This window comes from Piliocolobus tephrosceles, chromosome 17, assembly GCF_002776525.5.
Source record: "Piliocolobus tephrosceles isolate RC106 chromosome 17, ASM277652v3, whole genome shotgun sequence".
NCBI lineage: Eukaryota > Metazoa > Chordata > Mammalia > Primates > Cercopithecidae > Piliocolobus > Piliocolobus tephrosceles.
Window position 1 is genome coordinate 60,319,823 of NC_045450.1, and position 27,122 is coordinate 60,346,944.

The window sequence follows — 27,122 nt, forward strand, 5'->3', positions numbered from 1 at the left end:
GAACCGCTCTAAGCGCTCTTAACTATCAGCCACACCCCCAAATAGCCCTCAGTAAGAGCCCTACACTATCAGCCAGACGTTTCCCGCCACCAACGCTCCCGAGACCCCACTCCTGTCACCAGTTCCCCGAACATTCCTTCCTGGGGTCGCAGATACTGCTCACAGACGTCCCCGTAACCAACTTCATCGCCTCCGCAACCTAGGAGCCTCCGAAGCCGCCATCCGCGGCCCGCCCCTTTACCTGCGGCCCGGCCCCTTGGCTGGGCGCCCTGGCAGATAGCGCCGGAAGCCCCGCCCCCGACCGGTTGCTAGGCTCCGACAGCCGGAAGTCCCGCCTGCCGTGTAGTCGCCGCCGTCGCTGCCGCTGCTGCCGTCGTTGTTGTTGTGGTCGGTGCGCTGAGCTCCGCGGCTCCGAGAGCCGGTTCCGTCCCTTTCCCGCCGCCGCCATGAAGTGGATGTTCAAGGAGGACCACTCGCTGGGTAAGCACTTGGCTGTCGGCCCGGCTGCTGGGGGCCGGGGCGGCGGGTGGGCCCCCTCCCCCACTGGGGCGGCCCTGGTTCGGGTGGAGTGGGGCGGATGCCCTGCTCCGGTCTCGAGTCGCCTAGGCCCTGGTGCCTGGGGCAGCCGCCTCCTGACCCCGTGTCACCCTCCGCGGTCCCTGCTGGGAGCTAGTAGGGGACAGGACCGCGGCCGCAGGGACGCCGGAACCAGGGCCTGGGCTGTGCGCAGGGCGCAGGAGGAGGAGGGCCGGGGGCCGGAAACCGACCGGGGGGCAGGCGCAGCCGTCAGCCCTGTTTGTTTCTCCCACAGAACACAGATGCGTGGAGTCCGCGAAGATTCGAGCGAAATATCCCGACAGGGTTCCGGTGAGTGTTTGGACTCTCCGCCCCCTCACCTCGCTGTCACCTCTGTCGTCTGGGACCCGTAATAGGCCCCAGACCATTCAACAGTTGACAAGTTGAGATTCCAGTCCCAGTTAATAGTAACTGACAGGCCAGACCGGGATGAGGCGTCCCAGGGCCGAGGCATGAGGGGCTCGGGCTGGTGCTGTTCAGGGTGCCTCAGTGCTGAATCTCCCGATCTAGGCCAGCGAGCCGTCTGCAGCCTCGGGGCTCCCTGGCCAATTATGTAAGGAACGATGTTCTAGGACAGGGCAACAGGTCACTGCCACTTTTGGGAATGGTGGTGGAGGGAGACTGTCACTTTGGTCTTGGAAGTGGTACTTGAGTCTCAGGACGTTCATCTTTTACTTTGAGCCTCCATCTTTACTTAACTTCTAGCTCCCTTACCTCACCTTGACCCTGTCATCCTTGCCTGACCAAAATAATGTGAAAAGCCGCTGAAAACCTTTCTGCCATGTTTTCTTCTTAGTCAATAATAAATATGATGTTATATTTCTTCCATGGTTGGGGAGACAGTTTTGTAATCCTTATTAATTTTTAATGGACATTAAGGCCTGTTATTGTAGCTCTTTGCTTCTGAATAATTTGTCTCAGGAAAGGAGTAGGAGGGATGGATTTGAAACTTGTTCAGAGGGGAGCAACAGGCCAAATAAAGAGCTTGGTTCTTGGCTGGCTGAAATTCCAGGCATTCCCATTAGTCCATCCGTTCTTGTCTCCTGTGTTCCTTGGGAACACAGTAGTGTTTCCAGTAGTGTGAAGGTGGATCCATTCTGGGGTCCTGGAGTAACGGACCATGGATGAAATCCTCCCCAGATACTCTTAGGTCTGCCCAGATAAAATGTGGAAAAGCTTGGTAGTAAGGGCTGCATTTCTCTTACATAATTGACCACAGAAAAGCACTTACCGTTTCCCTATAACACATATATCAGTTCTTAACCTCCAGAGTGTGTGGTTTATTAAGCCAAAGACATATTTTCTCCTGCTATGCAGTTTCCCACCCACCTCCTTGCCCACACTCTGTTTCTCAGCTCCTCAGCCATGTGAGGCCAGAGCCTCCCTTTAGGAAACGCAGTCCTGACCTCTCTTTACTTTCCCAGGTGATTGTGGAAAAGGTCTCAGGCTCTCAGATTGTTGACATTGACAAACGGAAGTACTTGGTTCCATCTGATATCACTGTGGCTCAGTTCATGTGGATCATCAGGAAAAGGATCCAGCTTCCTTCTGAAAAGGCGATCTTCCTGTTTGTGGATAAGACAGTCCCACAGTCCAGGTGAGAGGTGTTTACTGGATGGGCCCTCTGGTATTAGACATCTGGTTGGCTGCTTATGGAACTCCAAAACTTTGGAAGTCTGAAAACTCTTAGGGGTCCTGACTAGAAATCTGAATTTTGTGCTCCCTGACATCAGGGGCTCCAGGAAAATAATGGCTGCAATACATAAGAGTGCATTTTGCATTCAGAAAATAGAACAAGGCCTGGACTTTAAAAAAAATGACGAAACTCAGCCTTACATCTCCAAGAATCTTTTAAAACAGTTGAGAACTTATTTAGGCTTAAGCTATAGGTAGAACTGAGGCCTGAAATGAGGTTTTCTTTCCTGAAGGCAGTCCTGGCACGCTCCTTCACTGGGAGCCTGTGGGCCCTGCTGAGGCTCACTCAGTTAATCATCCAGTTTGCTTGCTTCCAAACTTGGTCAACTCTTTGACATTGTAAGTGTCTATAGCTGCCTGATCCTCAAGTCTGACAAAATGACTGCTGCACAGTAAAGGGCTCTGAAGTCTTTTTTTTATAGACTTATACCTCCCTTGGTAGCACCTGCTTTGACTGTCAGACTATTGTGCTGCCTGGAAGCAATCTTTGGGACTGTAACTTGTGGCCTGAATGTGGGCAGAGGCATTAGAATTCCCCTTTTCTGTGTATTTGATAGCCCAGCTTTAGTCCCCTGTGGAAAGAGGAAAATGGAGGGGCTCCATCTAACATCCTGGTCAGTCCTTTCCCGTTACTGAGTGGGTAGTTTTAGGCCCTGATCCAGATTCCGGCCCCCACCTGTCCCCTGAGTGTGAGTTCCTGGCCACATCTTATCTTAGTGACCCAATGTAGGTTTCATATACCACCCCCAGAAGTAATACTTCTAAAAGTGAAGGCTTTCAGAAGCCCTGGGAACTAGCCCAATGTTGCCCACATAGGTTCCTGTTAAAAATCCTTGAAGACTCCAGAAGAGGCCTCTGCCAAATTCCAGTTACTTACTTCTGTTAAAGGTGGAAAGCTCTGGCTATTTTTTGGTCTGATTTCCTCTTTCCCAGTGTCCTCCACCTCCACTTCCTGGTGTCTGATAGAAAGGCAGGGGAGAAATAGAAGCTCCCTCCCTAAGGCCAGCGTTCAACCTGAGGAGACAGCCCAGGGCCTGCCCACTGGACGCCATTGGTCTGCCACAGCTGTAGCTCTGGAAGCTGTGGTGTTGCTTGAGGTGATCTTGTCACCCATAGGGCTCTTCCAACCTTCCTTCCCAGGCCTCTGGGCTGTGTCTTCACCAGGGGAGGAAGCCTTGGGCATCCGTGGTTACCCTGGGCTTTCTTTAAGGTATTTGGGGTGGTAATCTTTCATAACATCTGCAACTTCTGCAGAGTCTTGGTGACCCTGTGTTTCCTACTTCCCGGAGGTGATGGCTCAGTGGGAGAAAGTAAGTGACTAGGACCTATGGCATTGAGTTTATTTTCCTCAATTCTGATTCTCTGGTTCTTCTCAAAGGAAATGAAGCAGGTTTCTGGAGACCTTCAGATTACTCAGATGGCTCCACAGTAATCTGGCAATTAAAATGGCTACAGGTCTTATCAACTTCCCCTCCCCCATTATCCCTGAGATAGAAATAGAATTGGAAATGAAAAATGAATTTTCAGGGCAGCAGAGACTGCTCCAACCCATTTTCTCTCCAAGTCCCGTTTTCCTTTCCAGTGTGGTGAGAATCAGCCCTAAAGCAGATTACACTAGTAACTCAAGTCAGGATTTTAGGGCCGAGTAACCAGAAATCCAAGTCCTGACCCTTCAGGATTTAGTCATCAACTAGGGCCCTTTTGCCCAGGCTATCAGCTCTTTTGGCCCCAGTTAATGACTGTCACCCTACACTTAATGCAACTGTTCATTTTGGGGCTTTATTTTCAGAAACAATTCTTTTTTTGAGACAGAGTCTCACTCTGTTGCCCAGGTTGGAGTGCAGTGGTGCAATCTCAGCTCACTGCAACCTCTGCCTCCTGGATCAAGTGATCCTCCCACCTCAGACTCCCTTATAACTGGGATGGGACCGCAGGTGCGTGCCACCACACCGGGCTAAAAATATAAAGTTGTTTCTAAACAAAAGAGGCTTGTGACATCATTGGGCTTTATGCAAATGTAAATCACCCATAAACATAAACAAAAAGTGCCACAGGGTACTTCCTAAAGCTGGCTGTGTTTCAGCTTCACCATCTCTTCCCCAAGACAATTTAGCAGCCTCTTCCTAAGGTCTTTTCAGCCTCTTAGGGAAGCATGGAGCCTCTCTTAACCTTCATGCAGTGCTTGCTGGCTTCAAAGAGTGGCTGGGGAAATTAGAGAAGGGACGAATTCAAGCCTGCAGGAGCCCTCCCTCTCCGATGACTGACTGGTCTGCATGAAGATCAATTATGTCTGAGGCTGAAGGGGAGTAAGTTCTCAGTTATTTCTGCCTTGGAGTGGAAAACAGGCAGTCACCATGTAAAGTGTCATGATTTTTATTTAGAGTAGTTAGTATTAAATATTGATTCTATAAATAGAGACAGAGGCAAGTCCCTAAGTTTTACTTCGTAAATTCTAAGTTCTTGTTTCATTTAAAAAAAAGGGAATCAGAATGGCCTTTACCCATTTAGCATTGGAAAGTTGAACTCTCTGCTTAGGTGCCTGCATCAAGAATCAGGCCAAAAACGGAAGCGGAACCATGCCTTTGTTCAGACACAACTTCAGAAAAAACATCAGTGTACACGTTTCCTACTCATGGCCTTAGAGGGGAACTCAGACCTGGCAGTCAATGGTCTTTGGTCTTTGTTTGTTTAGAACATAGATAAGAGTCTTGTTAATCCCCTGTTTAAAATAGAAACAGGAGTATATCATTAAATAAAATATCTCTAAGATATTATTTTTTGTTGTTGTTGAGACAAGGTCTTGCTCTGTCACCCTGGCTGGAGTGCAGTGACACAGTCTTAGCTCACTGCAGCCTTGAACTCCTGGGCTTGAGCAGTCCTCCCACCTCACCAGGTTGGTCTCAAACTCCTGGCTACAGGTGATCCTCCTGCCTTGGCCTCTCAGAGTGCTGGAATTATGGGTGTTACCCACAACACCTGGCCAGATACTATAATTTGACATTGGGAAACCTGTGCTGTTTAAGAATATGGTGTTTATTTGCTTCTGGATCTTAAAGAGATCTTCAGTAAAAGGGAGCTGTGATGTCTTGGAAATGAAAAGTGATTTTCAGGGCAACAGAGACTGCTTCAAAGCCATTTTCTCTCCAAGTCCCATTTGCCTTTCCAATCTGTCCACCCTAAAGCAGCTTATACCAGTAACCCAAGTCAGGGTTTTAGGACAGAGTAACAAGAAATCCAAGTCCTGACCCTTCAGACCCCAATTAATGACTTCACCCCACACTTATTCATCCTTTATTTAGAAATGTGCTTAAAGCACTTGGATCATTTCTGGGTAAATACTTCTTTAAGGACAGGACATTTTTTTTTTTTTTTGAGAGGGAGTTTCACTCATGTTGCCCAGGCTAGAGTGCAGCGGCACAATCTCGGCTCACTGCAACCTCCGCCTCCCAGCTTCAAGCGATTCTCCTGCCTCAGCCCCCAAGTAGCTGGGATTACAGGCGACCACCACCACACCTGGCTAATTTTTTTGTATTTTTAGTAGAGACGGGGTTTCACCATATTAGCCAGGCTGGTCTCTAACTCCTGACCTTAGGTGATCTGCTGACCTTGGCCTCCCAGAGTGCTGGGATTACAAGCCTGAGCCACTGCTCCCGGCCAAGTTGTTCGTTTTTATCAGATAAATATGTGCTGTCCTATGCCGGGCATGGTGGTGGTCACCTGTAATCCCAGCTACTCTGGGGCTGAGGCAGGAGAATCGCTTGAAGCTGGGAGGAGGAGGTTGTGGTGAGCTGAGATCGCACCACTGCACTCCAACCTGGGAGATGTGAGTGAAACTCCGTCTCAAAATCAAAACAAAAGAACAACCACCAGTGGTTAATCTTTATATTTTAGCCGGGCGCGGTGGCTCAAGCCTGTAATCCCAGCACTTTGGGAGGCCGAGACGGGCGGATCACAAGGTCAGGAGATCGAGACCATCCTGGCTGACACGGTGAAACCCCGTCTCTACTAAAAATACAAAAAAACTAGCCGGGCGAGGTGGCGGGCGCCTGTAGTCCCAGCTACTCCGGAGGCTGAGGCAGGAGAATGGCGGAAACCCGGGAGGCGGAGCTTGCAGTGAGCTGAGATCCAGCCACTGCACTCCAGCCCGGGCGGCAGAGCAAGACTCCGTCTCAAAAAAAAAAAAAAAAAAAAAGAATCTTTATATTTTAGAATCTTGGGGAGCATCAGGGCCTTATTAACTTTCACTGTGAAACCAGTGCCTCTCCAGGATTGACAGTAGTGGTCATTGCCCTTCCACCTCCCGCCACCTATCCTGCCCTGCTGGAGAAGAGATAATCCAAGGTCCAGTGGAAGCACATGGACTCCAAAGCAGATGGGTGGCCAGGTGTGCTTATCAGCCCCGCCAATTCATGACTCAGTGTATTCATGACCACAGCCTCCATGACCTGCCCTTGGTTGGGGTGAACGTAGGTTCTCTAGGGATTGGGCATCCACACAGTTCTAGGTCAGCCTCTCCCAATGCATAGAGCTGTTGAGTAGCATAAACTGATGTCTGTCTAGAGTCACATGGCCATTCCTGATGTGGATTCTGCTGTAACTTTCCCTTTTTTATTGCACAGTTTCTCCACTGGAGAAATGGTTTTGCCTGGATCTATGTCCTTCAGTGGAGGGGCTAGGGAGAGGCCTTTAGGGGCAGTTTAAGTTCATTTTCACACAGTACTTCAGGGTCCCACTTCACCTGAGATTCGCTCCATTGCTTGAATCTACCACTGGCCTTACCCATTTCTTTCCTTGCCAGACTCAGAGCTTGGAAGGTGGCAGTGCCTCCGTACTCAGAGCAGCATCTTTCTCAGATGAATGCATGTGATACTTGATGCCACAGGGTGTGCATTTGTGTTAGGGACTGGAGGCCATCTTCAGGTGTTTTCTACAGCCACCTCCCAGCAACTTAGGCAGCAAGACTTGGAGCTGCAGTGCTGCTTGCGAGTTGTCAGGGCATCCAGCAAGCCTGTGCAGCTTAGCTGGATAGATGCATTAGAGCTGCCTCTGTGCTTCAGGATCCTCTGGCATCCTAGCAGTGGCCTGCTTAGTGCTGAGTATAGCTCAGGCCTCCAAATTCTGAGGGAGAAGTTTATCTTCTCAGAGGTTTGTGGAATATGTCCCAAACTGACACACCAGCCTTCTGCTAATAGACTGCCTGCTAGTGAGGGTTGCATCTTGTCTCCCTGCACTTCCATTTGAATATCCTTTTAATGGGACTTTAAAAAAATGAGTTAATTTTTTTTTAAGTGTATTTGTGGCCCAGCTCATTTTGGCTGCAGGCCAAGTTATTCTGACTCTGCATGTATGCAGTCCGATCCCGTAAGTGCTGTTTTCAAATCAGTCTTACTTCATGAGACTCAGTAAAGCCTCAAAATTAGGTGCATGTTCAGCATTGAGCATTGTCAGTTACCAAGTTCCGTGCCCAAGGGGTATCCTGACTATAAGGACACAGTGCTACTGCCAATTAAGTTTCCACATGAGGTTGTGTGTCAGAAAAGGGGAAATGTTGGATTCTTAAGTCATTAGGCACTAAGGCATCTAGTTGTCAAATTACAAGATCTGAAAGAGAGAGCCCTAAGACCTTGCTACTCAGCATGTGATGCAGAGACTGGCAGCAGTCGCCTTACCTGGGAGCTTGATGTTCCGATGATTGGTACCAACATTTGTATGAGAAGCACTGTTCTAAGGAAGATCTCTGCAGAAGGTACAAGGACTCTAATGTTAGGTCATCAGAACAGATCTAGCTGTTTGGACATTTGGAGGCAGCAAACCTTGGTGGTCTCCTAGTTTTTTGACCTGGAGTGAATTTAGAATCTCTGTGCCTCAGTTTTCTTATCTATGAACTATGGATTATGGTACTGTCTACCTCATAAGGTTGTTTTGAGGATAAAGAGTTAATATATGTAATGTATGAGCAGTGCTTCACACATATGCGTTGCCATTATAGTTAGGATTTTTACTGTCAGCTTCTGTAGCTACTGGGGCACTGCTTAAACAAATTGATGAACCCAAGTTTTACTTAAAAGACAATGGAATCTAAAGCCAGAAAGGAATGAAAGCCACATGATTATGGGCCTCTTCTCCTGCCAAGTCAGGGCTCAGTGTCTCAGGACCTGCCTTCAACAGTAGCCGTCCAGTGGTCATTGTTCACCATGGATAGCATACACAGGCCTGGGGGTGGGCTGCTGGTGTTTATGAAGCTCCTCAAATGTTTCTAATGTAGCAATGGGATTTAGAATCATTGTATTAGGGCTTCTGACTTGCTAGGAAAAGAGCAGAACTTAGTCTGTGTGGGACCAAACTTGACAAAGGCACTATGGGGCGACTCTGAATTGCACACAGTGTCTGCTACTGCATCTGAACTCATCTGGTAATGGCAGTGGGGAGATGTTATGACAGTTGTCATCAGGGTCACCCTGGACACTTGGACAAATGGGGTAAAGAGTTGTGGCAGTAGCTGTAGTTGTTTTCCCATTAGCCTCATTCTGAGGAGTTTCAGAGGAAAGTGGGGTTACTCTCTGGGCATTCTCAACCACCAGGGTAAAAATCTTGGGACACTCAGCTACATGTTCAAGCCCTTCTGCTAGTTTCTGGCTTGTCATTTCACTTCCTGGCTCGTCACTCTACTTCCTAATCACATAGCTTTTAAAGATGACCCTCCCTTCTCTCCCACAACAAAAGGTCAAGCATCTTCCTTCTCAACCTGGCTGCACATGGAATCATCTTAGGCATTTAAAAAATATGCTGATGAGGCTGGGCACGGTGGCTCATGCCTGTAATCCAGCACTTTGGGAGGCAGAGGTGGGTGGATCACCTGAGGTCAGGAGTTCAAGACCAGCCTGGCCAACACGGTGAAATCCCACCTCTACTAAAAAAGAAAAAATAAATAAATAAATAATTTAGCTGGGCGTGGTGGCATGCACCTGTAATCCCAGCTACTTGGGAGGCTAAGACATGAGACTTGCTTGAACCGGAAGGTAGGGGTTGCAGTGAGCTAAGATCCTGCCACTGAACTCCAGCCCGGGCAACAGAGGAAGACTCTGTCTTAACAAAACAAAACATAGTGATGATTTCGTTGGTCTGGGTAGGGCTTGGGCATGGAGATGTTTTTAAAGCTCTCCAGTAAGATTCTGATGTGCAGCCAAGGCTGCGACCCACGGCTGTAGGTGTTGTTCCTCCCTCTACCCACTGCCCCCAAGTCCTGTCCTGGGGCACTGCTGTCAGTAGAAATGGATGCAAGCCACGTATGTAATTTAAGAATTTTATAGTAGCCACATTAAAAAAATAAAACCAGTTGAAATTTAACTTTTTTTTTTTTTTGAGACAGAGTTTTGCTCTTGTTGCCCAGGCTGCAGTGCAGTGGAACGATCTTGGCCCACTGCAGCCTCCACCTCCCAGGTTCAAGCAATTCTCCTGCCTCAGCCTCCCAAGTAGCTGGGATGACGGCGTGCGCCACCACGCCTGGCTACTTTTGTGTTTTTAGTAGAGACGGGTTTCACCATGTTGGTCTGGTTGGTCTCAAACTCCTGACCTCAGGTGATCCGCCCACCTCGGCCTCCCAAAGTGCTAGGATTACAGGCGTGAGCCACTGCGCCCGGTGGAAATTAATTTTAATGATATATTTTATTTGACCCAGTATATCCATAATTTTATCATTTCAGCACGTAATCAAAATAGAGCTATTTTGCTGCATTTTGATACTAAGTCTGAAATCTTTTTTATGTTTTACACTGCACATCCCAATTCAGATGAGCCACATTTTCAAGTGCTGAATGCAGTTAGTGGCTACTGTGTTGTAGTAGCGATACAGGACATTTCAGTCATAGCAGAAATTTCTGTTGAACAGTTCTGTTCCAGGGAGTCCTTATTTTACAAATTCCAGGCTAAGAGATCGTCACAGGGAGCACCGTTTTTATTGTACAAGATGACAGGTTGTTTCATATTCATAATCAGCCCTCCCCCACATTGTTACTTAATAATTCTCATCTACCCACACAGCCATCCGAGCTAAGCTTGCAAATGGGGCAGGAAGAATAGGAAAAAAACTCAAAACCTCCCCCTTCATAAATGTGCTATTCGTCCATGTTTACATGGAGGTCCCACTCAGCTCTTGAGCAAAGCAGCAGGTGGGGCAGTCATTGCTTCCTCAGGTTGAGGCCTTGGACTGCTCCTTATCTTCCCCACTGGCCCTTGGTTTATGAGTCCCCCTTTTAAGGATCTGTTGTGACCGACCTATCTGGGCTAGTGACCTCAGATGTCTCAGACTGAGCATCTTACTACTGTTTCTGGTTGACCCCTCCACTCATGGTCTTAACACATTTGCACCTCCTCTCATCTCAGAGAGTACAGTCACGGGGCAGAGCTTGCATAGGGATCCAGGTGTTACTAGTCTTACTCTGGAGCTGGTCCAGCTCAGTTTCATGGCACAGAACTAGATTAGATCTCCACTGCGCAGTCTGTTTTACCACTTAGGGAAAGCCAGCTTTCCTACCCACACACGTTTAGTTTGAAGACTGTCTATTTTTGGAAGGTTCTTTGGGAGGTTGGGCAGGCTTCTTTGGATCCCAGATACATTTACAGCTTTTTGCATTAAGTGTGAGAAAAATAACTTCTCTTTGATGATGATGACACAGGTCTTTGGGGGCACAGGGGTTTAGCTGGGGAACTTCTATGATAATGAACCCGAACTACTCTTCCTTGCTAGGGTCCTTTACCCACACAGAGGTGAGCCTTTCAGGTTCTTCATTTTGCTTAGTTTGTTCTCTTGTCCTTGGTATTCATGTGTTAACCAGCCAAAGTCCCCTGAAGGAGCTGGCTTCTTTAAAGGATTTACTTGGGAGGATGTCAAATGGCTTTGTCTTCTGCAGACGTCATTTATTTTAATCTTTTTATGGCTCCTTTCTCTTTCTTTAAAACAGGATTATAAGCACACAGCAGGTACTGACACCTGAAGTCTTTTTACTAAATTCCTATCCTCAGGCCATCCTTTTTCTCCTGAAACCTGGACTCCAATTTTCAATGATTTTTTTTGTTTTTCTCTTTCAAGCCTAACTATGGGACAGCTTTACGAGAAGGAAAAAGATGAAGATGGATTCTTGTATGTGGCCTACAGCGGAGAGAACACTTTTGGCTTCTGAGGGCCATTGCTGGGCTAGGTGCACCATAACTGCTTGTGTATCTTGTAAATAGCCAGCCATTTTCAGTTATTATACCAGAACATCTTCACATAGACCTATTAGTGCATTTGTAACTGGATTTATTTCTTAATATATTGGAAGGTTTTGTTTCCTTAGATTAGTAAATTATCATACAGAGTTTTATTTTGAGTTGTTCTTTCTGTGCACTGTCCTCATGGCTGTATTATCCAGGAAACTTGTCCTTCTGGAAATCATATTTAATGATATTTCTATATCAAAGTGAGGTAGGTGCGATATTAAAGTGAAAGGGAAGGTGATGCATTTATTCTGGGTTATGCTTGAAGTGTTAGATGGCTAAGTATTAAAATTATCCAGATTAAATCCTTAGCAGTCAGAACACTTGCTTCACTAGAATATGCCAACTGCCAATCATGTTGGACTGAGCTAATTTGTTCCTCTTTCTGAAACTATTAAGGTAAATAATTAACAATAAAAATTATCTCACAAAGGCATTGCACTGTGGCCATGTCCTTTATTCACCTTCTTTTGGCTGGGTCAGAGAAGTGGCTCTTACATCTGGCAGGTCAGGAAGAGGGCTCGTGCAGGCCATGGCTGCGCATCCCGGGACCGGGAGCCGTGGCCAGGGTCACAGGGAGAGACATTGTTTTGAATAACTAATATGTTCACATGATTGAGATATCAGGACAATACAAAAAGGTATACACCGAGAAGGCTTGCTCCCGCCAGCTTCCTAACCACCTCTGCCTTTTATGGGAAATTACTTTTACTGGCTTCTTGTTTCTTTTCAGTATTTTAAAAGTAAATAGGATAATTTAAAGGATCGTATAATAGCATAGTAAAAAGGATAATTAAATATGAATACATATCCTTATTGTCTTTTTTTTTTTTTTTTTTTTTTGAGGCAGAGTTTTGCTCTTGTCACCCAGGCTGGAGTGCAGTGGTGCAATCTCAACTCACTGCAACCTCCACCTCCTGGGTTCAAGTGCTTCTCCAGCCTCGCCTCCTAAATAGCTGGGATTACAGGCATGTGCCACCATGCCTAGCTAATTTTGTATTTTTAGTAGAGATGAGGTCTTAACATGTTAGCCAGGCTGGTCTCAAACTCCTGACTGCAGGTGATCCACCCACCTCAGCCTCCCAAAGTACTGGGATTACAGGTGCCCACCACTACACCTAGCTTGTTCTTTTTCTTTTATCTTTTTTTTTTTTGAGATGGCGTCTTGCTCTGTCACCCAGTGGCACGATCTCAGCTCACTGCAAGCTCTGCCTCCTGGATTTATGCCATTCTCCTGCCTCAGCCTCCTGAGTAGCTGGGATTACCGGCGCCTGCCATCATGCCCAGCTAATTTTTTTGTATTTTTTTTTTTTTAGTAGAGATGGGGTTTCACCGTGTTAGCCAGGATGGTTTGGATCTCCTGACCTCATGATCCACCTGCCTTGGCCTCCCAAAGTGCTGGGATTACAGGCGTGAGCCACTGCCCCCAGCCTCCTCTTTTTCTTATACAAAGAAAACATATACTTCTACCTACATTGCTTTCTTTCATTTAACATTATATTTTAGTGATCTCTCCATATCACTTCTGTGCATCCCTTTAATGTTCCTGCGTTCTTTAAGCTACTGCTTTCTACTCCCTTCTTCCTAAAAATCAAGATTAGATTTATCTATGCCCATGACTTTCATTTCTCACACATTAGTATAGATGTGTAGGCTTGCTAGGACACAGATACATTTGAGAGGAAATGCTTAGTTACTTTCTTAAATCTTCTGCAGACATACTGTGTTGGTGGCTAGAGCACTACCCAGACAAGAATGAAGAAACCAGGTATGTCCCAGCAGTCTAAGAACATGTAATTAAAATGACTCACACTTTCCATTGGGGAAGAAACAAAGACCTTTAACTTTATCTTTACCAAATTATATAAGTAGCTCATCCAAGCTCTCTACTGATGTCACCTTTTCAGTTGGAATCGGAGGAAACATTCTGAGTTTGTTACAAACATCTTGTTGGGTCTTTACCAAACTTGAGCTAATAAAATCTGTTTCTCTTTGCTGATAGTTTCACACTAAAAGCAGTTAGACACTGACCTGAGTGAGCATGTAAAGGGAAAGCGAGCTCTGTGTTACTGAGGAATCTTATTTGCAATGACATACTCCCAGTTCAAACTGGCCTTAGCATTAAAAAGCCAGTTTATTATTTCGCCTCTCAGAGGGATGGTTCACTGGCTTGAGGTGTAGCTAGAACCAGGGATCAAATAATAACATTAAAACTCCATCTCTTGATTTTGTTTTTCTCTGTGTGATGGCAAAGATGGCCCCATCTTTTGGAGTTGCTTAGCAACTCTAGTGGAAGGAAGAACATCTTTTCTGAGAGCACTAACAAAAGTCCCTAAGAGGTCTCTGGCCTTGCTTGGACTACCAAGCAGCCCTGCTTGGGGCAGAGAATGGTGAACCTCTGCCTAAACATATGAACAGAAATAGGATTTTACAGAAATGGAGGAGGGGTGGCTTCCCAAAGGCATTTTGATTTATTTGTTTCACAACCACAAACCCACAAATGCAACCGAGAAGAAATAGCTAAAGAGAAGAAAACCACAAGGCAAGTATCGCTGAAGCCAATTGTGTTTTTGTTTGTTTTTTGAGATGCAGTCTTGCTGCGGTTGGCCTGGGCTGGAGTACAATGGCACAATCTCAGCTCACTGGAACCTCCACCTCCCGGGTTCCAGCAATTCTCCTGCCTCAGCCTCCCGAGTGGCTGGGATTACAGGTGCACGCCACCATGCCTGGCTAATTTTTGTATTTTTTAGTAGAGAGCGTTTCACCGTGTTGGCCAGACTGGTCTCGAACTCCTGACCTCAGGTGACCCACCCGTCTCAGCCTCCCAAAGTGTTGGGATTACAGGCGTGAGCCACCGTGCCCAGCCATGTTTTTATTTTAAGTAATTTATAGTTAGCACTTACTAAGCACCCTCTGGATACCAGAATGACGTACATACATTATCACAATCTTCAACAAGCCTCCATAAGATAGGTAGTGAAGTTTCCACAGCCACACAACTACCGAGTGGCAGAACTGAGACACTAAGTGAAACTGAAGAAGAATGACGTGGTTGGCAATGTCAAATCATTTCATGATGTTGTTTTTTTCTATTTATAATGTGCCTGGGAGGACTCTGGCCTTGCTTGGCCTACCAAACAGCCCCACTTGGAGCGGGGACTGGTGGGAGGGAACGGTGAAACCTTCTTAACCATGTAAATGTAGGATTATACAGAATCCTACAGAATAGGATTAACCATGCTGCATACTAGGGCACAAATACAAATAAAGTACTATCCTGTCTTCCAGGAGGTTTCCGTCTGGTGGTAAACCAACATGTAAAGAATAATTACAAAGCAATGTTGTAAGTGCTGTAGCAGAAGTACTGGAACAGAGGCCAGAGTAGCTATCGGCTACAAAACAAACCATTGAAGAAAGCAGCACCTATTTGGAATATCAGTCAATAAAAGTGGATTTGTCAATTTTGCCTTTAAAATGTAACATCTAAGTGAAGATTTAAAAAGTTAAAAAAAAAAAAGCGTATATTCTTCCCCCAAACCGTAATCCTCAAAGACACTAGACTTGTAAAATTGTACAGATGAATTTTATCAAACTAAGGGACCCCTTTCTTAAACTCTTTCAGAGATTAGAAAAGGAATAATTACATTCATTTTGAGACTTACAAAATCTCAGTGTTAAAACTTTATAAAGATGGTATAAGAGAAAAAGTTATAGCTTTGTCTCATCAACGCATAAAAATCATTTATATATATTTAAAAGAGATGGGGTCTCACTGTTACACAGGCTGGAGGGCTGTGCCGTGATCACAGCTCACTGTAGCTTCGAATTTCTGGGCTCAAGTGATCCTCCCACCTCAGCCTCCTGAGTAGTGCCTGGCCCCTATGTTTAAAATATAACAGCAATGGCCTGAAAAATGAACTGGATGACCCATGACTATAACGGTTATATATGAAAAAACAGATTCCTGTATTACACATAAATTCAAGGTGGGTTAAATATCTGAATATGAGACGGCATGGTGGCTCACACCTGTATTGCCAGCCCTTTGGGAGGTTGAAGTAGAAGGATCCCTTGAGGCCAGGAGTTTGAGCCCTGGGCAATACAGTGAGACACTGTCTCTACAAAAAATTTAAGAATTAGCTGGGCCCGGTGGTGCATGCCTGTAGTCCCAGCTACTCAGGAGGCTGAAGTGGGAAGCTCAAGCAATGAGTCCAAGGAGTTTAAGGTTGCAGTGAGCTATGATTACACCACTGCACTTCAGCCTGGGTGACCCTGTTGCTAAAAACAAAAACAGCCCGGGAACAGTGGCTCATAACTGTAATCGCAGCACTTGGGAGGCCGAGGTGTGTGGATCACTTGAGGTCAGGAGGTCAAGACCAGCCTGGCCAACATGGTGAAACCTATCTCTACTGAAAATACAAAAATCAGCTGGGTGTTGTGGCGGGCACCTGTAATTCCAGCTACTTGGGAAGCTGAGGCAGGAGAATCACTTGGACCCGGGAGGCAGAGGTTGCAGTGAACCGAGATCATACCACTGCACTCCAGCCTGGGCAACAAGAGACTCCGTCTTGGGGGGGAAAAAGAATTTGAAAAATAATTAGAATATCTAGGACCCTGGAGTAAGGAGGGTACTCAGATACAAAACACAAACTATCAAAGATTGACAAATTTAAGTATATTAAAATGAACATTACAGTGAACAACATCTGTACAAAAAAAGGCACCAGCCGGGTGCGGTGGCTGACACCTGTAATCCCAGAACTTTGGGAGGCCGAGGTGTGTGGATCAGGTCAGGAGTTCGAGACCAGCCTGGCCAACATGGTGAGACCCTGTCTCTACTAAAAATCCAAAAATTAGTCGGGCGTGGTGGCACACGCCTGTAATTCCAGACACTCGGGAGGCTGAGGCAGGAGAATTGCTTGAGCCTGGGAGACAGAGGTTGCAGTGAGCTGAGATCTTGCCATTGCATTCCAGCTTGGCTGACAGAGGGAGACTCTGTCTCAAAACAGGAAAAAAAAAAAAAAAAAGCACCTAAAACAAATAGAAGCCACAGACTGGGTAAGAGATATAATCAAGACATAATTAATATCCAAAATAAATAAAAGAACTCTTGGAATCAGTAACACAAACCACCCAGGCTGGGTGCAGTGGCTCACGCCTGTAAGCCCAGTACTTTGGGAGGCCGAGGTGAGTAGATCACTTGAGGTCAGGAAGTCAAGACCAGCCTGGCCAACATGGTGAAACCCTGTCTCTAGGGCCGGGAGCGGCGGCTCACGCCTGTCATCCCAGCACTTTGGGAGGCTGAAGCAGGCAGATCACAAGGTCAGGAGATCCAGACCTTCCTGGCTAACACTGCAAAACTCCATCTCTACTAAAAACACAAAAAATTAGCCCGGCGTCATGGCACGCGCCTGTAGTCCCAGATACTCGGGAGGCTGAGGCAGGAAAATTGCTTGAACCTGTGAGGCAGAGGTTGCAGTGAGCTGAGATTGCGCCACTGCACTCCAGCCTGGGTGACAGAGTGAGACTCTGTCTCAAAAAAAAAAAAAAAGAAAAAGAAAAAAGAAAAGAAAAGAAAAACGCTGTCTCTACTAAAAATAAAAAAATTAGCCAGACGTGGTGGTGTAATCCCAGCTACTCGGGAGGCCGAGGCAGGAGAATCTTTTGAACCTGGGAGGTGGAGGTTGCAGTAACTGAGATCACCGACTCTCAGACAACAACATCAAAACAACAACAATAAAAACAAAACACCCAGTAGAAAAATGGGCGAAAGACTTTTAAACTGAGATTAGAAAAAAGGAATAACCACAAATTCATTTTGAGACTTACAAAATCTCAATGTTAAAACTTTATAAAGACGACATGAAGCCATGCACAGTGGCTCACGCCTGTAATCCCATCCCAACACTTTGGGAGGCCAAGGTGGCAGGGTCAATTGAACTCAGTTTTTAAGGCCACAGTGAGCTATAATCATGCCACTTTACTCCAGCCTGGGTGACAGTGAAACCCTGTGTCCAAAACAAAACAAAACCCACAAAAACAAAAAGACAGTGTAAGAGAAAAAAAAAATTATAGATCTCATTTATCAACATAGAAAAATCATAAAGTTTTTATTTTTTTTCAAGAGATGGAGTCTCACTCTGCCACCTAGGCTGGAGTACAGTGGCGTGGTCATAGCTCACTGCAGCCTCAAATTCATGGGCTCAAACAATCCTCCCGCCTCAGCCTCCCAAAGTGCTGGCCAGGCTTAAGCTACCATGCCCAGTCTAGCATTTAGATCTTTAATTCACTTTAAATTTATTTTATGTATAATTAATATAGGAATCTACTTTTTTCATATGTATATAATCATCATTTTGTTAAATCCCACAAAAGAGAAAACCTAACAGGTCATTTAACAAAATTCTTAACATCACTCAAGACCACTGTCATTGTACCAACTCTAGAATGTGCCATTCACAAAGACTAAACTGTGAACAGTGCCTCCTAGAGTTGTGTGGTATCTACACTATGTTATTGGTGGCCTGGTAAAAATCTAAAGGAAACTATGGAATATAACTTCATCAAATTGGCCGAAATTAAATTTTCAACAAATGAAATGTTGGTGAGGATGTGAGGCATCTGGAATTGTCGTAAATGGCTGTTGTGTATGTAAACTGGTACCATCACTTTGGTAAAAAGTTTGACACTGTATCTAGTGAAGTTGAAGGTGCCTGTAATCCATGGCTTAGCAAGTTTCACTTCTAGGTATATATTCCAGAAATATCCCTACATGTGTATAAGAGACATGTAGAAGAATGATCATTGCAACCTTGTTTGAACAAAAAATTGGAAACCAACTAAATGTCCACCACAGGAGAATGGAGAGATATGTGGTATATTTATACAAAGGAATACCATATAGCAGTTGAAATAACTAGAGCTACATGTGTCAACATAAATAAATCTCCAAAACAGTACTAATAATGAAAAAAGGAAGAGGCAGAAGTATATTCAGCATGATCCATTTCTATAAAGTTTAAAAATTTGCAAAACAATTATATTTATTGCTTATAGATATAAACTTAGGTAATAAAAGTATAAACCATGCAAGGGAATGAAACATCAGCTTCAGGATGGTGGTTCCCTAATGGAGGGAGGGAAATGGGATCAGGAAAGGGTAAATGTGGGGTTTCAAACACTAGTCATGTTTTCTCCAAAAAGTAAAAACCTGACGCAAAGATAGCAAAATGTTTACTGTTGGGTGGTGGGTGTTTCTTTTCTTTTCTTTTTTTTTTTTTTTAAAGACACAGGGTCTCACTATGTTGCCCTGGCTGGTCTTGAATTCCTGGGCTCAAATGACCCTTGCACCTTGGCTTCCTGAGTAACTTGGATTACAGGCACATATCACCATGCCCAGCTTCTTTTTACTTTTATGTTTGAAATATTTCATAACTTTGGTTTTGTTTTTAAGTTACACCAGTGAGAACAGAAATTGGGTCCTTCTCAAAGGACAGCATGTGGCTGCCTCCATTTCTCACTTCCTCTTCCCTCCTCAGCTCAAGATAGGCAAGCTTCTACCCCTCCACTTCTCTGCCCCCGGGTTTGCTAGGCTTACCAAAATAACCTTGTCCCCCACCCACCCCGTGGATACTTGCCACCACACCCAGCTAATTTTCATAATTTTTTTGTAGCAATGGGGTGTCACTATGTTGCCCAGGCTGGTCTCAAACTCCGGCCTCAAGGGATGCTCCCCAGCACCTGGCCACTTTTTTTTTTTTTGGCACCAATCTTCTTTTGCCTCTCTTTAATATATTCTATACTTTACATTTCTGTCTCCTGGAAGCTCCTAATTGTCTTTCTCCTGGTTTTCCTCTGGTCTCTCGGTCACTCTCGTTTCTATGCTTTTCTTTTTTTTTTTTTTTTGAGACGGAGTCTCACTCTGTCGCCCAGGCTGGAGTGCAGTGGCACGATCACGGCTCACTGCAAGCTCCGCCTCCCGGGTTCACGCCATTCTCCTGCCTCAGCCTCCAGAGTAGCTGGGACTACAGGCGCCCACCACCGCGCCCGGCTAATTTTTTGTATTTTTAGTAGAGACGGGGTTTCACCGTGGTCTCAATCTCCTGACCTTGTGATCCACCCTCCTTGGCCTCCCAAAGTGCTGGGATTACAGGCGTGAGCCACCGCGCCCAGCCCGTTTCTATGCTTTTTACCTGCTCCTGAAGTCTCCATTTCCCCAGGGTTCCCTCCTCACCACTGTCCCCTTCTCCATCTGCACATTCTCTGTAGATGACTTCATCTAACCCATGTCTTTAATGATGACTCCAAAATTTTTATCTCAATCCCATCTCTCTCCTGAGCACTAAACCAGTCCCTCTAAATGCCCACTCTAGGCCCTTATCCTGCCAAAATCTTAACCTCTGAAACTGGGTACATCTCCTGCCTACATCTCCTGGCCCCCCACAAAACCAGCTCCTCTTCCTGGTCTCCTTTCACAATCCACGGCATAATGTTCCATTCTGTCACCAACACAATAACCTGGGAGTGATCCTCAACCACTCCCTCTTCCACTCCCTGCTCTCATCTCGCCCTCTGCCTGTTTCTGAAGTCAGCCCCTCCCTGTGGTTCCTCAAGCCCCTATTGCCTGGGCCTCATCATTTCTCCTGAAGTTACTACAGTAATCCCCTAACTATGGTCTCCTCCCCACCATCCCTGCTCCTGCAGTCTGTTCTTGCTACAGCAAAGAGTTAATTTTCTAAAATGTAACTTCATCTTAGCACCCATCTCTCAAAATCCCTGAAGTGCAGAGTGGTCAGGATAAAACTATTCTCCTTTGCAAGGCACTCAGAGTCCTTCCTGCTGTGACCTTCAGCCTCATCCCCAGCGTCTCCCATACTCCACTAGCCCAGCCATGCTGTGCTATCACCTCTAGCCTTTATGACGTTTCTCCACTGCAAATACCCTTCCCTCTAAACTGTCCCCACGTGTACCCCCAGTTCGTTTTGCTTGCTATCCACTAATATTTCCCCTTCACCAGTTCTTTGCTAAGAACGCTGCACCCTTCTCCCAGGTTGGGTATTAGACCTTTGTCACAGTCATCCTCACACTGCGCTCTTCCATTGCGAAGTCACTTGCCCATCTTCCTTCAGTCAGGAGCAGCATGAGGACTCTCCCTTATCCTTGTACCCCAGGTGCAGAGCAAAATGCCTGGCACATTGATGGCATCCAGGAGGTGTATGACTGCTCTTACCTGGAACTGAGAGCCTACTTAACAAGCACCAACACATCTTACTTTTGCAGCAGCAGAGTAAGTAAGAACACACTGGCCACGAAGAGGTCTTAAGACAGGCTTGTGCAATCCCAAAGGTGGCCAGAGGATCTCTTTCAAGGAGAATTTGGAGGGAGGCAATATAAATGTTCTTATTCTCAAAAGACTTATTCTTCATTAAACAGAAAAAAGGAAGGCCTTAAAATGTACACCTTGATTCCCTTTTTCATCTTTATTTCTTATGGTTTGGATATTTGTCCCTGCCCAAATCTCATGTTCAATTGTAATCCTAAATGCTGGAGGTGAGGCCTTGTGGGAGGCGTTTGGATCACAGGGCACATCCCTCATGACCTGGTAGTACTGTCTTTGTGATAGTTCTCACAATATCCGGTCATTCCAAGGTATGTGGCACCTCCCTCCACTCTCTCCCTTGCTCCTGCTTTCACCATGTGAGACGCCTGCTCCCACTTTACCTTCCATCATGAGTAAAGCTTCCTGAGGCCTCCCCAGAGGCAGATGCTAGCACTTTTTCCTCTACAGCCTGCAGAACTGTGAGCCAATTAAACATCTTTTCTTTTTTTTCTTTTTTTTTGAGATAGATCTCACTCTGTCACCCAGGCTGAAGTGAGTGGCAAGATCTTGGCTCACTGCAACCTCCACCTCCCAGGTTCAAGTGATTCTCCTGCCTCAGCCTCCCAAGTAGCTGGGATTACAGGTGTCCACCACCACGCCTGGCTAATTTTTTTTTGTATTTTTAGTAGAGACAGGGTTTCACCATGTTGGTCAGGCTGGTCTTGAACTCCAGACCTCAAGGATCCACCGGCCTTGGGCTCTCAAAGTGCTGGGATTACAGGTGTAAGCCACCTTGCCCAGCCAAATGTCTTTTCCTATAAATTACCCAGTCTCAGCTATTTCTTTTTGGCAATGCAAGAACAGCCTAACATACCTAAAACCAATCCTGGTGGCTGACACTGAGGAAGCAAAGCCACAGTTAGGTAGGAGGATCCACATACACCTCTGTGATCAACAGCTTTGCTCCTTCATCTGGAGCTGTTGCTTCCCGACGTGGGATGGAGGGGTGCAGACAAACACATGTGCAGACACCTGGTGTGCAGCATGACACTCTACAAACATCTGCCCAATAAGCTTGTCCTGAGGACAGTCACGTTTATTAGCAAAAGCTCTGGAGATTGGCACTAGCAAATTGAAAGGAGTCACTTAGAAGCTGGCAGACAGACGACCTTGGCTGGAGTTTCCTAAGTGCTAGTCACTGCATGTGTGGTAGACAGTCCTCCTATACCTATCACAACCCCATTGCCAAGTGGGCAGAGCTGCCCTCATTTCAAAGGTGAGGACACTGACCCTTTGAGAATGAAGTTACCTACCCAACATCACACAACTAGTACATCCTAGTGCCAAAATTCACGCTTTGGTCTAATGTCCAAACCCATCTTTATTTTGCTAGTCCAGACAGTGAGAATTAAAGGCCTTTGTTTGAATGTGGTCCACAGACATGTATATAAATATCTAATTTTCTTGCTTCTGAAAAAAAATTTTTAAGATCTAGCAATAATCAGCTAGAACAACAACAAAAAAATGGTTCCAGTTCGTTCCACCTGCCTTGAGTTTCCTACTCCTGAAAAGATTGGGTTTGTGACCATTGTACTGTAGTCTACACACTATCATTTATTTATTTTTGAGACAGAGTCTCGCCCTATCGCTCAGCTTGGAGTGAAGTGGTGCAATCTTGGCTCAATGCAACCTCCGCCTCCTGGGTTCAAATGATTCTCCTGTCTCAGCCTCCTGAGTAGCTGGGATTACAGGTGCATGCCACCTCGCCCAGCTAGTTTTAATATGTTTTATTTTTCTGGGGAGAGAGTCTCTCTGTCATCTAGGCTGGAGTGCAGTGGCGCAGTCTCAGCTCACTGCAACCTCTGCCTCCCAGGTTCAAGAGATTCTCGTGCCTCAGTCTCCTGAGTAGCTAGGATTATAGGTATGCACCACCACGCCCAGCTTCTTTTTGTATTTTTAGTAGAGCCGGCTTTTCGCCATGTTAGCCAGGCTGGTCTGGAACTCCTAACTGCAGGTAATCCACCCATCTCAGCCTCTCAAAGTGCTGGAATTATAGGCGTGAGCCACTATGCCTGGCCTAGTTTTTATTTTATTTTGAAACAGAGTTTCGCTTTTGTTGCCTAGGCTGGAGTGCAATGGTGCGATCTTGGCCCACTGCCACCTCTTCCTCCCAAGTTGAAGAGATTCTCCTGTCAGAGCCTCCGGAGTAGCTGGGATTACAGGCGCCTGCCACCACGCCCAGCTCATTTTTATATTTTTCATAGAGGTGGGGTTTCACCATGTTGGCCAGGCTGGTCTTGAACTCCTGACTTTTAAGTGATCTGCCTACCTTGGCCTCCCAAAGTGCTGGGATTACAGATGTGAGCCACCGTGCCTGGCCCATTTATTTTAGAAAATAATTCCCTTAAAGTATATGCAAGCAAAATAGTAAGGCCCTTGTTTGGGCTGCTATAACAAACCACCACAGACTGAATAGTTAATAAACAATCTAGCTTTATTTCTTACCATTCTGGAGGCCGGGAAGTCCAAGATCGAGGTGTGATTTGTGTCTAGTGAGAGCCCGATTCCTGGTTTATAGACAGCCATCTTCTCATTGTGTCCTCACATGGCGGAAGAGGTAGGGAATTTCTGGAATCCCTTTGATAAAGACACTAATCCCATTCATGAGGGCTCTGCATTTTTTTGTTTTGTTTTTTTGAGACAGAGTTTTGCTCTTGTCACCCAGGCTGGAGTGCAATGGCGCAATCTCAGGTCACTGCAACCTCCTTCTCCCGGGTTCAAACAGTTCTCCTGCCTCAGCCTCCAGAGTAGCTGGGATTACAGGTGCCTGCCACCACACCCAGCTAATTTTTGTATTTTTAGTAGAGGTGGGGTTTCACCGTGTTGGCCAGGCTGGTCTCAAACTCCTGACCTCAGGTGATCCACCCACCTTGGCCTCCCAAAATGCTGGGATTACAGGCGTGAGCCACCATGCCTGGCTGGGCTCTGCTCTTAAGACCTAATCACCTCCCAAAGACCCAGTCACCTCCCAAAGACCTCACCTCTAATACCATAATTTTGGGAGTTACGATTTCAACACAGGAATCTGCGGGGGACACAAACATTCAGACCATAGCAGCTCTCATCTTTCATGAAGGAGGCACAGGGCCAGGCTGCACCACCTACCTGCTTTAGCACAGGTGAGTGAGCACTGTCATCGGAGCTGGTTTAAACTGCACTTCCCACTCGATCACCCCAAGGCTGCCTTCTCCCACTGTCAGCTGGCTTCACAGCCCAGCAGTTACTGACATGTTAGTAAAGAAGGACATTCACAGTGGCACTTGGTAAGTTGAAGAACAAAAGTACAGCATGAAAATGCCAGCTGAAAAGGTATTCACTGGAGGTCAAAACAGTTCACAAGAGGCAGCAATAAACAGGGAAGCTGATGAAACTTTGGGTTAGGGGATGCAGGTCCTGAAACTTACATTAAGAAAAGCTCTTTGCTTTCAATTAACAAAATCGAATTCAGAGCAAACGGGTGAACTGGACTGAGCGTGCCTCCATTGCTGGGTAAAGCCTAGTAATACTGCCCACAGTATCATTTCCCAGAGCTTTCTTGAGAGGTGCACAGAAAGGTCTTGTTGTTGAACTGAAGAAAGATGCTGGGAATGGGCTCTGTGATCCTGCTCTGTTGTCAGGTTGGTTTCACCCGCAAGGGGCCCACCGTACCTCCCCGTGGAGACACTGCTTAGTTTCAATGTGCTTTTCATTCTCTTGGCTGCCTGAGCAAATGGCCATCACTGTTTCCATTGTGAGCTCTTCCCCTTCGGGAGCTGAGCCCAAAGTACAGGGAACATGTGCTGGAGACCAACATTTGGCAGCCTGGGTCCCACTTGGAGTGACTTTCTGCCACTCCCTTTCCTCCCACAGAGACGTTTTCCTGCATGTGGTCACTGAAAAGCAGTGCTGGACAGGCTTGTTCTAAAAGCTGATTCCTAACCCTACTGGCTCACAGGAATGAGGGGCAAAACATCCATACTCAAATTCAGAGCCCAGGTTAGTAGACTGAGCCAAAAGTTATTTTCAGGCCGGCATGGTGGCTCATGCCTCTAATCCCAGCACTCTGGCAGGCAGAGGCGGGAGGATCACCTGAGGTTGAGAGTTCGAGACCAGCCTGACCTTCATGGAGAAACCCCATCTCTACTAAAAATACAAAATTAGCCGGGCATGGTGGCACATGCCTGTAATCCCGGCTACTTGGGAGGCTGAGGCAGGAGAATCGCTTGAACCCGGGAGGTGGAGGTTGCGGTAAGCCCAGATCGCGCCATTGCACTCCAGCCTGGGCAACAAGAGTTATTTCTATTTCCATCTCTCCCTTGTCACCAACATGACTGAGGCCATATGTAGTCACAGCATCAGTGGGCAGTTTCCCAGAGAAAATTTTTCTTTGTATTATCTATCCAATTAATAATTTTTATGAGAATCCTACCTAACAGTTGAAAAACACTGAGCATCCTAAATGCGACGATCTAATTTTGTAGGACAGATGAGAATTTGTAAGCAGAGGTTAAATACTTTCCCCACATCCACATAGAAGTTAGTGGCAGAACTGGTACTAGGACACAACTGCTTGAGTATCTAGGTCCAGTTTTATTCTACTACACCAAGTAATAAGGACCATGTTTTTGTTTTTTTGCATTTTAAAAGTGAGGCATAATTATGTAAAGTAAACGAACATTAACGTGTAGACTTAATGTGGACAGATGTTTACACCAATATAATCAATGCTCCAATCAAAACACAGGATGTTTCCATCCTCCAGAGGCCTCTTTCTACTCGACCGCCTGCTCCCCACCCCCACTACATCAGGCAGTCACCACTCATCTGATATTTGTTCCTTTTGATTCATTTTGGGTCCCCAGTTTTAAGAAATAAAAATTGAATTCAAACAACTTTGCCTGAAGCCCTTAAGTCTTTACAGAATTTTCCTACCACTTTTGGACCACAGGTATAAAGATTTGTTTTGGATTCATCTGGACAGTGTTACAGCAAGTCAGTCTCAGCCCCAATACAGACACGTTTAGGTTTAAAAGGATTCACGTTTATAGGACGTGAAGGTCAACAATTCTTCAATATGGGGTATTAAAAAAACTACTCTTTCTGGAAAATAAATGTGCTTTGTCTAAAATATCTGTCTCCTTGGCTGTTTCTGTATATAACCATTCCTTCAGGATAACTGTCTATGGAAAGAGCTGCTTGAGCTCTGGAAAGTAAGCACTTATATACTAAGTGTTTTTCCAGTTGGAAGCTGTCTCCTGGTTTCAATAGCTTTTCTGTTGTGGTGGGATTCATTTTAACAGCTCCTCTGGCTTTCCCAGACACCATCTCAGGAGGCAGTGGCAGTTGAAAAGATAACACTGTCCTAAGCCATTTAACTAGCCAGGAAGGGAACTGGGTTTTAGGAGCTGGAAAATTTTGGCTAAGGCTTGCTCAGAACACTGTCTTAAATCCAGAAAGTCTTGCCAAGGTCCAGGTGGAGGCAGCTTTCCCCCAGCCACAGACTCTACCAAATCAGACAGGGCTTGCATTTCTTCCGACCAGAGGCACTGGCAGCCAGGGTCAGTCATTATCTCCATAGCAGCCTCGTTTCCCCAGACAGTGAGCTCATGCTTGGCACTGATCAACTCCATAAAACAAGGCATTTAACCCTATGCAGAAGTGACTACATGAAACCTATACACACAATTATTTAAATCAAGCCAAGTTTTGACAATGATTAAGAAAATACAAATTATGCAACACAGTCATAACACTAGAACCCACGTATGGACACAGAATAAACAGCAAGGCTCAAAGTGTAAACTTCCCTGAAAGAGCCAAATGCCACAAGACAGTAATTCTGCGGAATTAAGCTGCCTAAAGCAGCTTGTGAGATTCCTCTTCCCATACAACATCGCCTCTATGTGTTTTCTGGTGTTAATGCAGTTTAAAATAGAGAAACCTTTTTCCATTAATTTTTATTTCATTTAAAAAAATTATTTAAAAAATAGGCATATATTAACATGGTTCAAAATTTTAAAAGGGTATACAGTTAAAAGTCTCCCTCCCACTCCTTGGACCCTGGCCATCCTTTGTCCTGTTTGATGATTGGTTTCTTGTAAGTTGATTCATAGATACTTTAGTATATACAAGCTAAACAGTTACCTATCTTTCATGCTTTTTTTTTTTCAGCCTCCTGAGTAGCTGGGATTACAAGCATGCGCCACTATGCCTGGCTAATTTTGTATTTTTAGTAGAG

At 45.7% G+C, this 27,122-nt stretch overlaps 1 protein-coding gene across 3 annotated transcripts; it reads left to right on the forward strand.

Annotated features, from left to right (window-relative positions):
* The first annotated feature begins 315 nt into the window (after window positions 1-315).
* On the forward strand, window positions 316-20,970 carry GABARAPL2 (GABA type A receptor associated protein like 2). Of its 3 annotated transcripts, none has more exons than XM_023226777.2 (5): window positions 318-480; window positions 812-867; window positions 2,001-2,173; window positions 13,243-13,294; window positions 20,697-20,970. In XM_023226777.2, exons 1-4 carry the CDS (start codon window positions 447-449, stop codon window positions 13,283-13,285), a joined length of 306 nt encoding a protein of 101 aa, XP_023082545.1. In that variant the 5' UTR covers window positions 318-446; the 3' UTR covers window positions 13,286-13,294; window positions 20,697-20,970. The 3 variants fall into 3 exon arrangements, with proteins under 3 accessions (XP_023082543.1, XP_023082545.1, XP_023082544.1); XM_023226776.2 differs by lacking the exon at window positions 20,697-20,970 and adding an exon at window positions 14,815-14,969; XM_023226775.1 differs by lacking the exons at window positions 13,243-13,294; window positions 20,697-20,970 and adding an exon at window positions 11,360-11,962 and having other exon boundaries at window positions 316-480.
* Window positions 20,971-27,122: the final 6,152 nt, after the last annotated feature.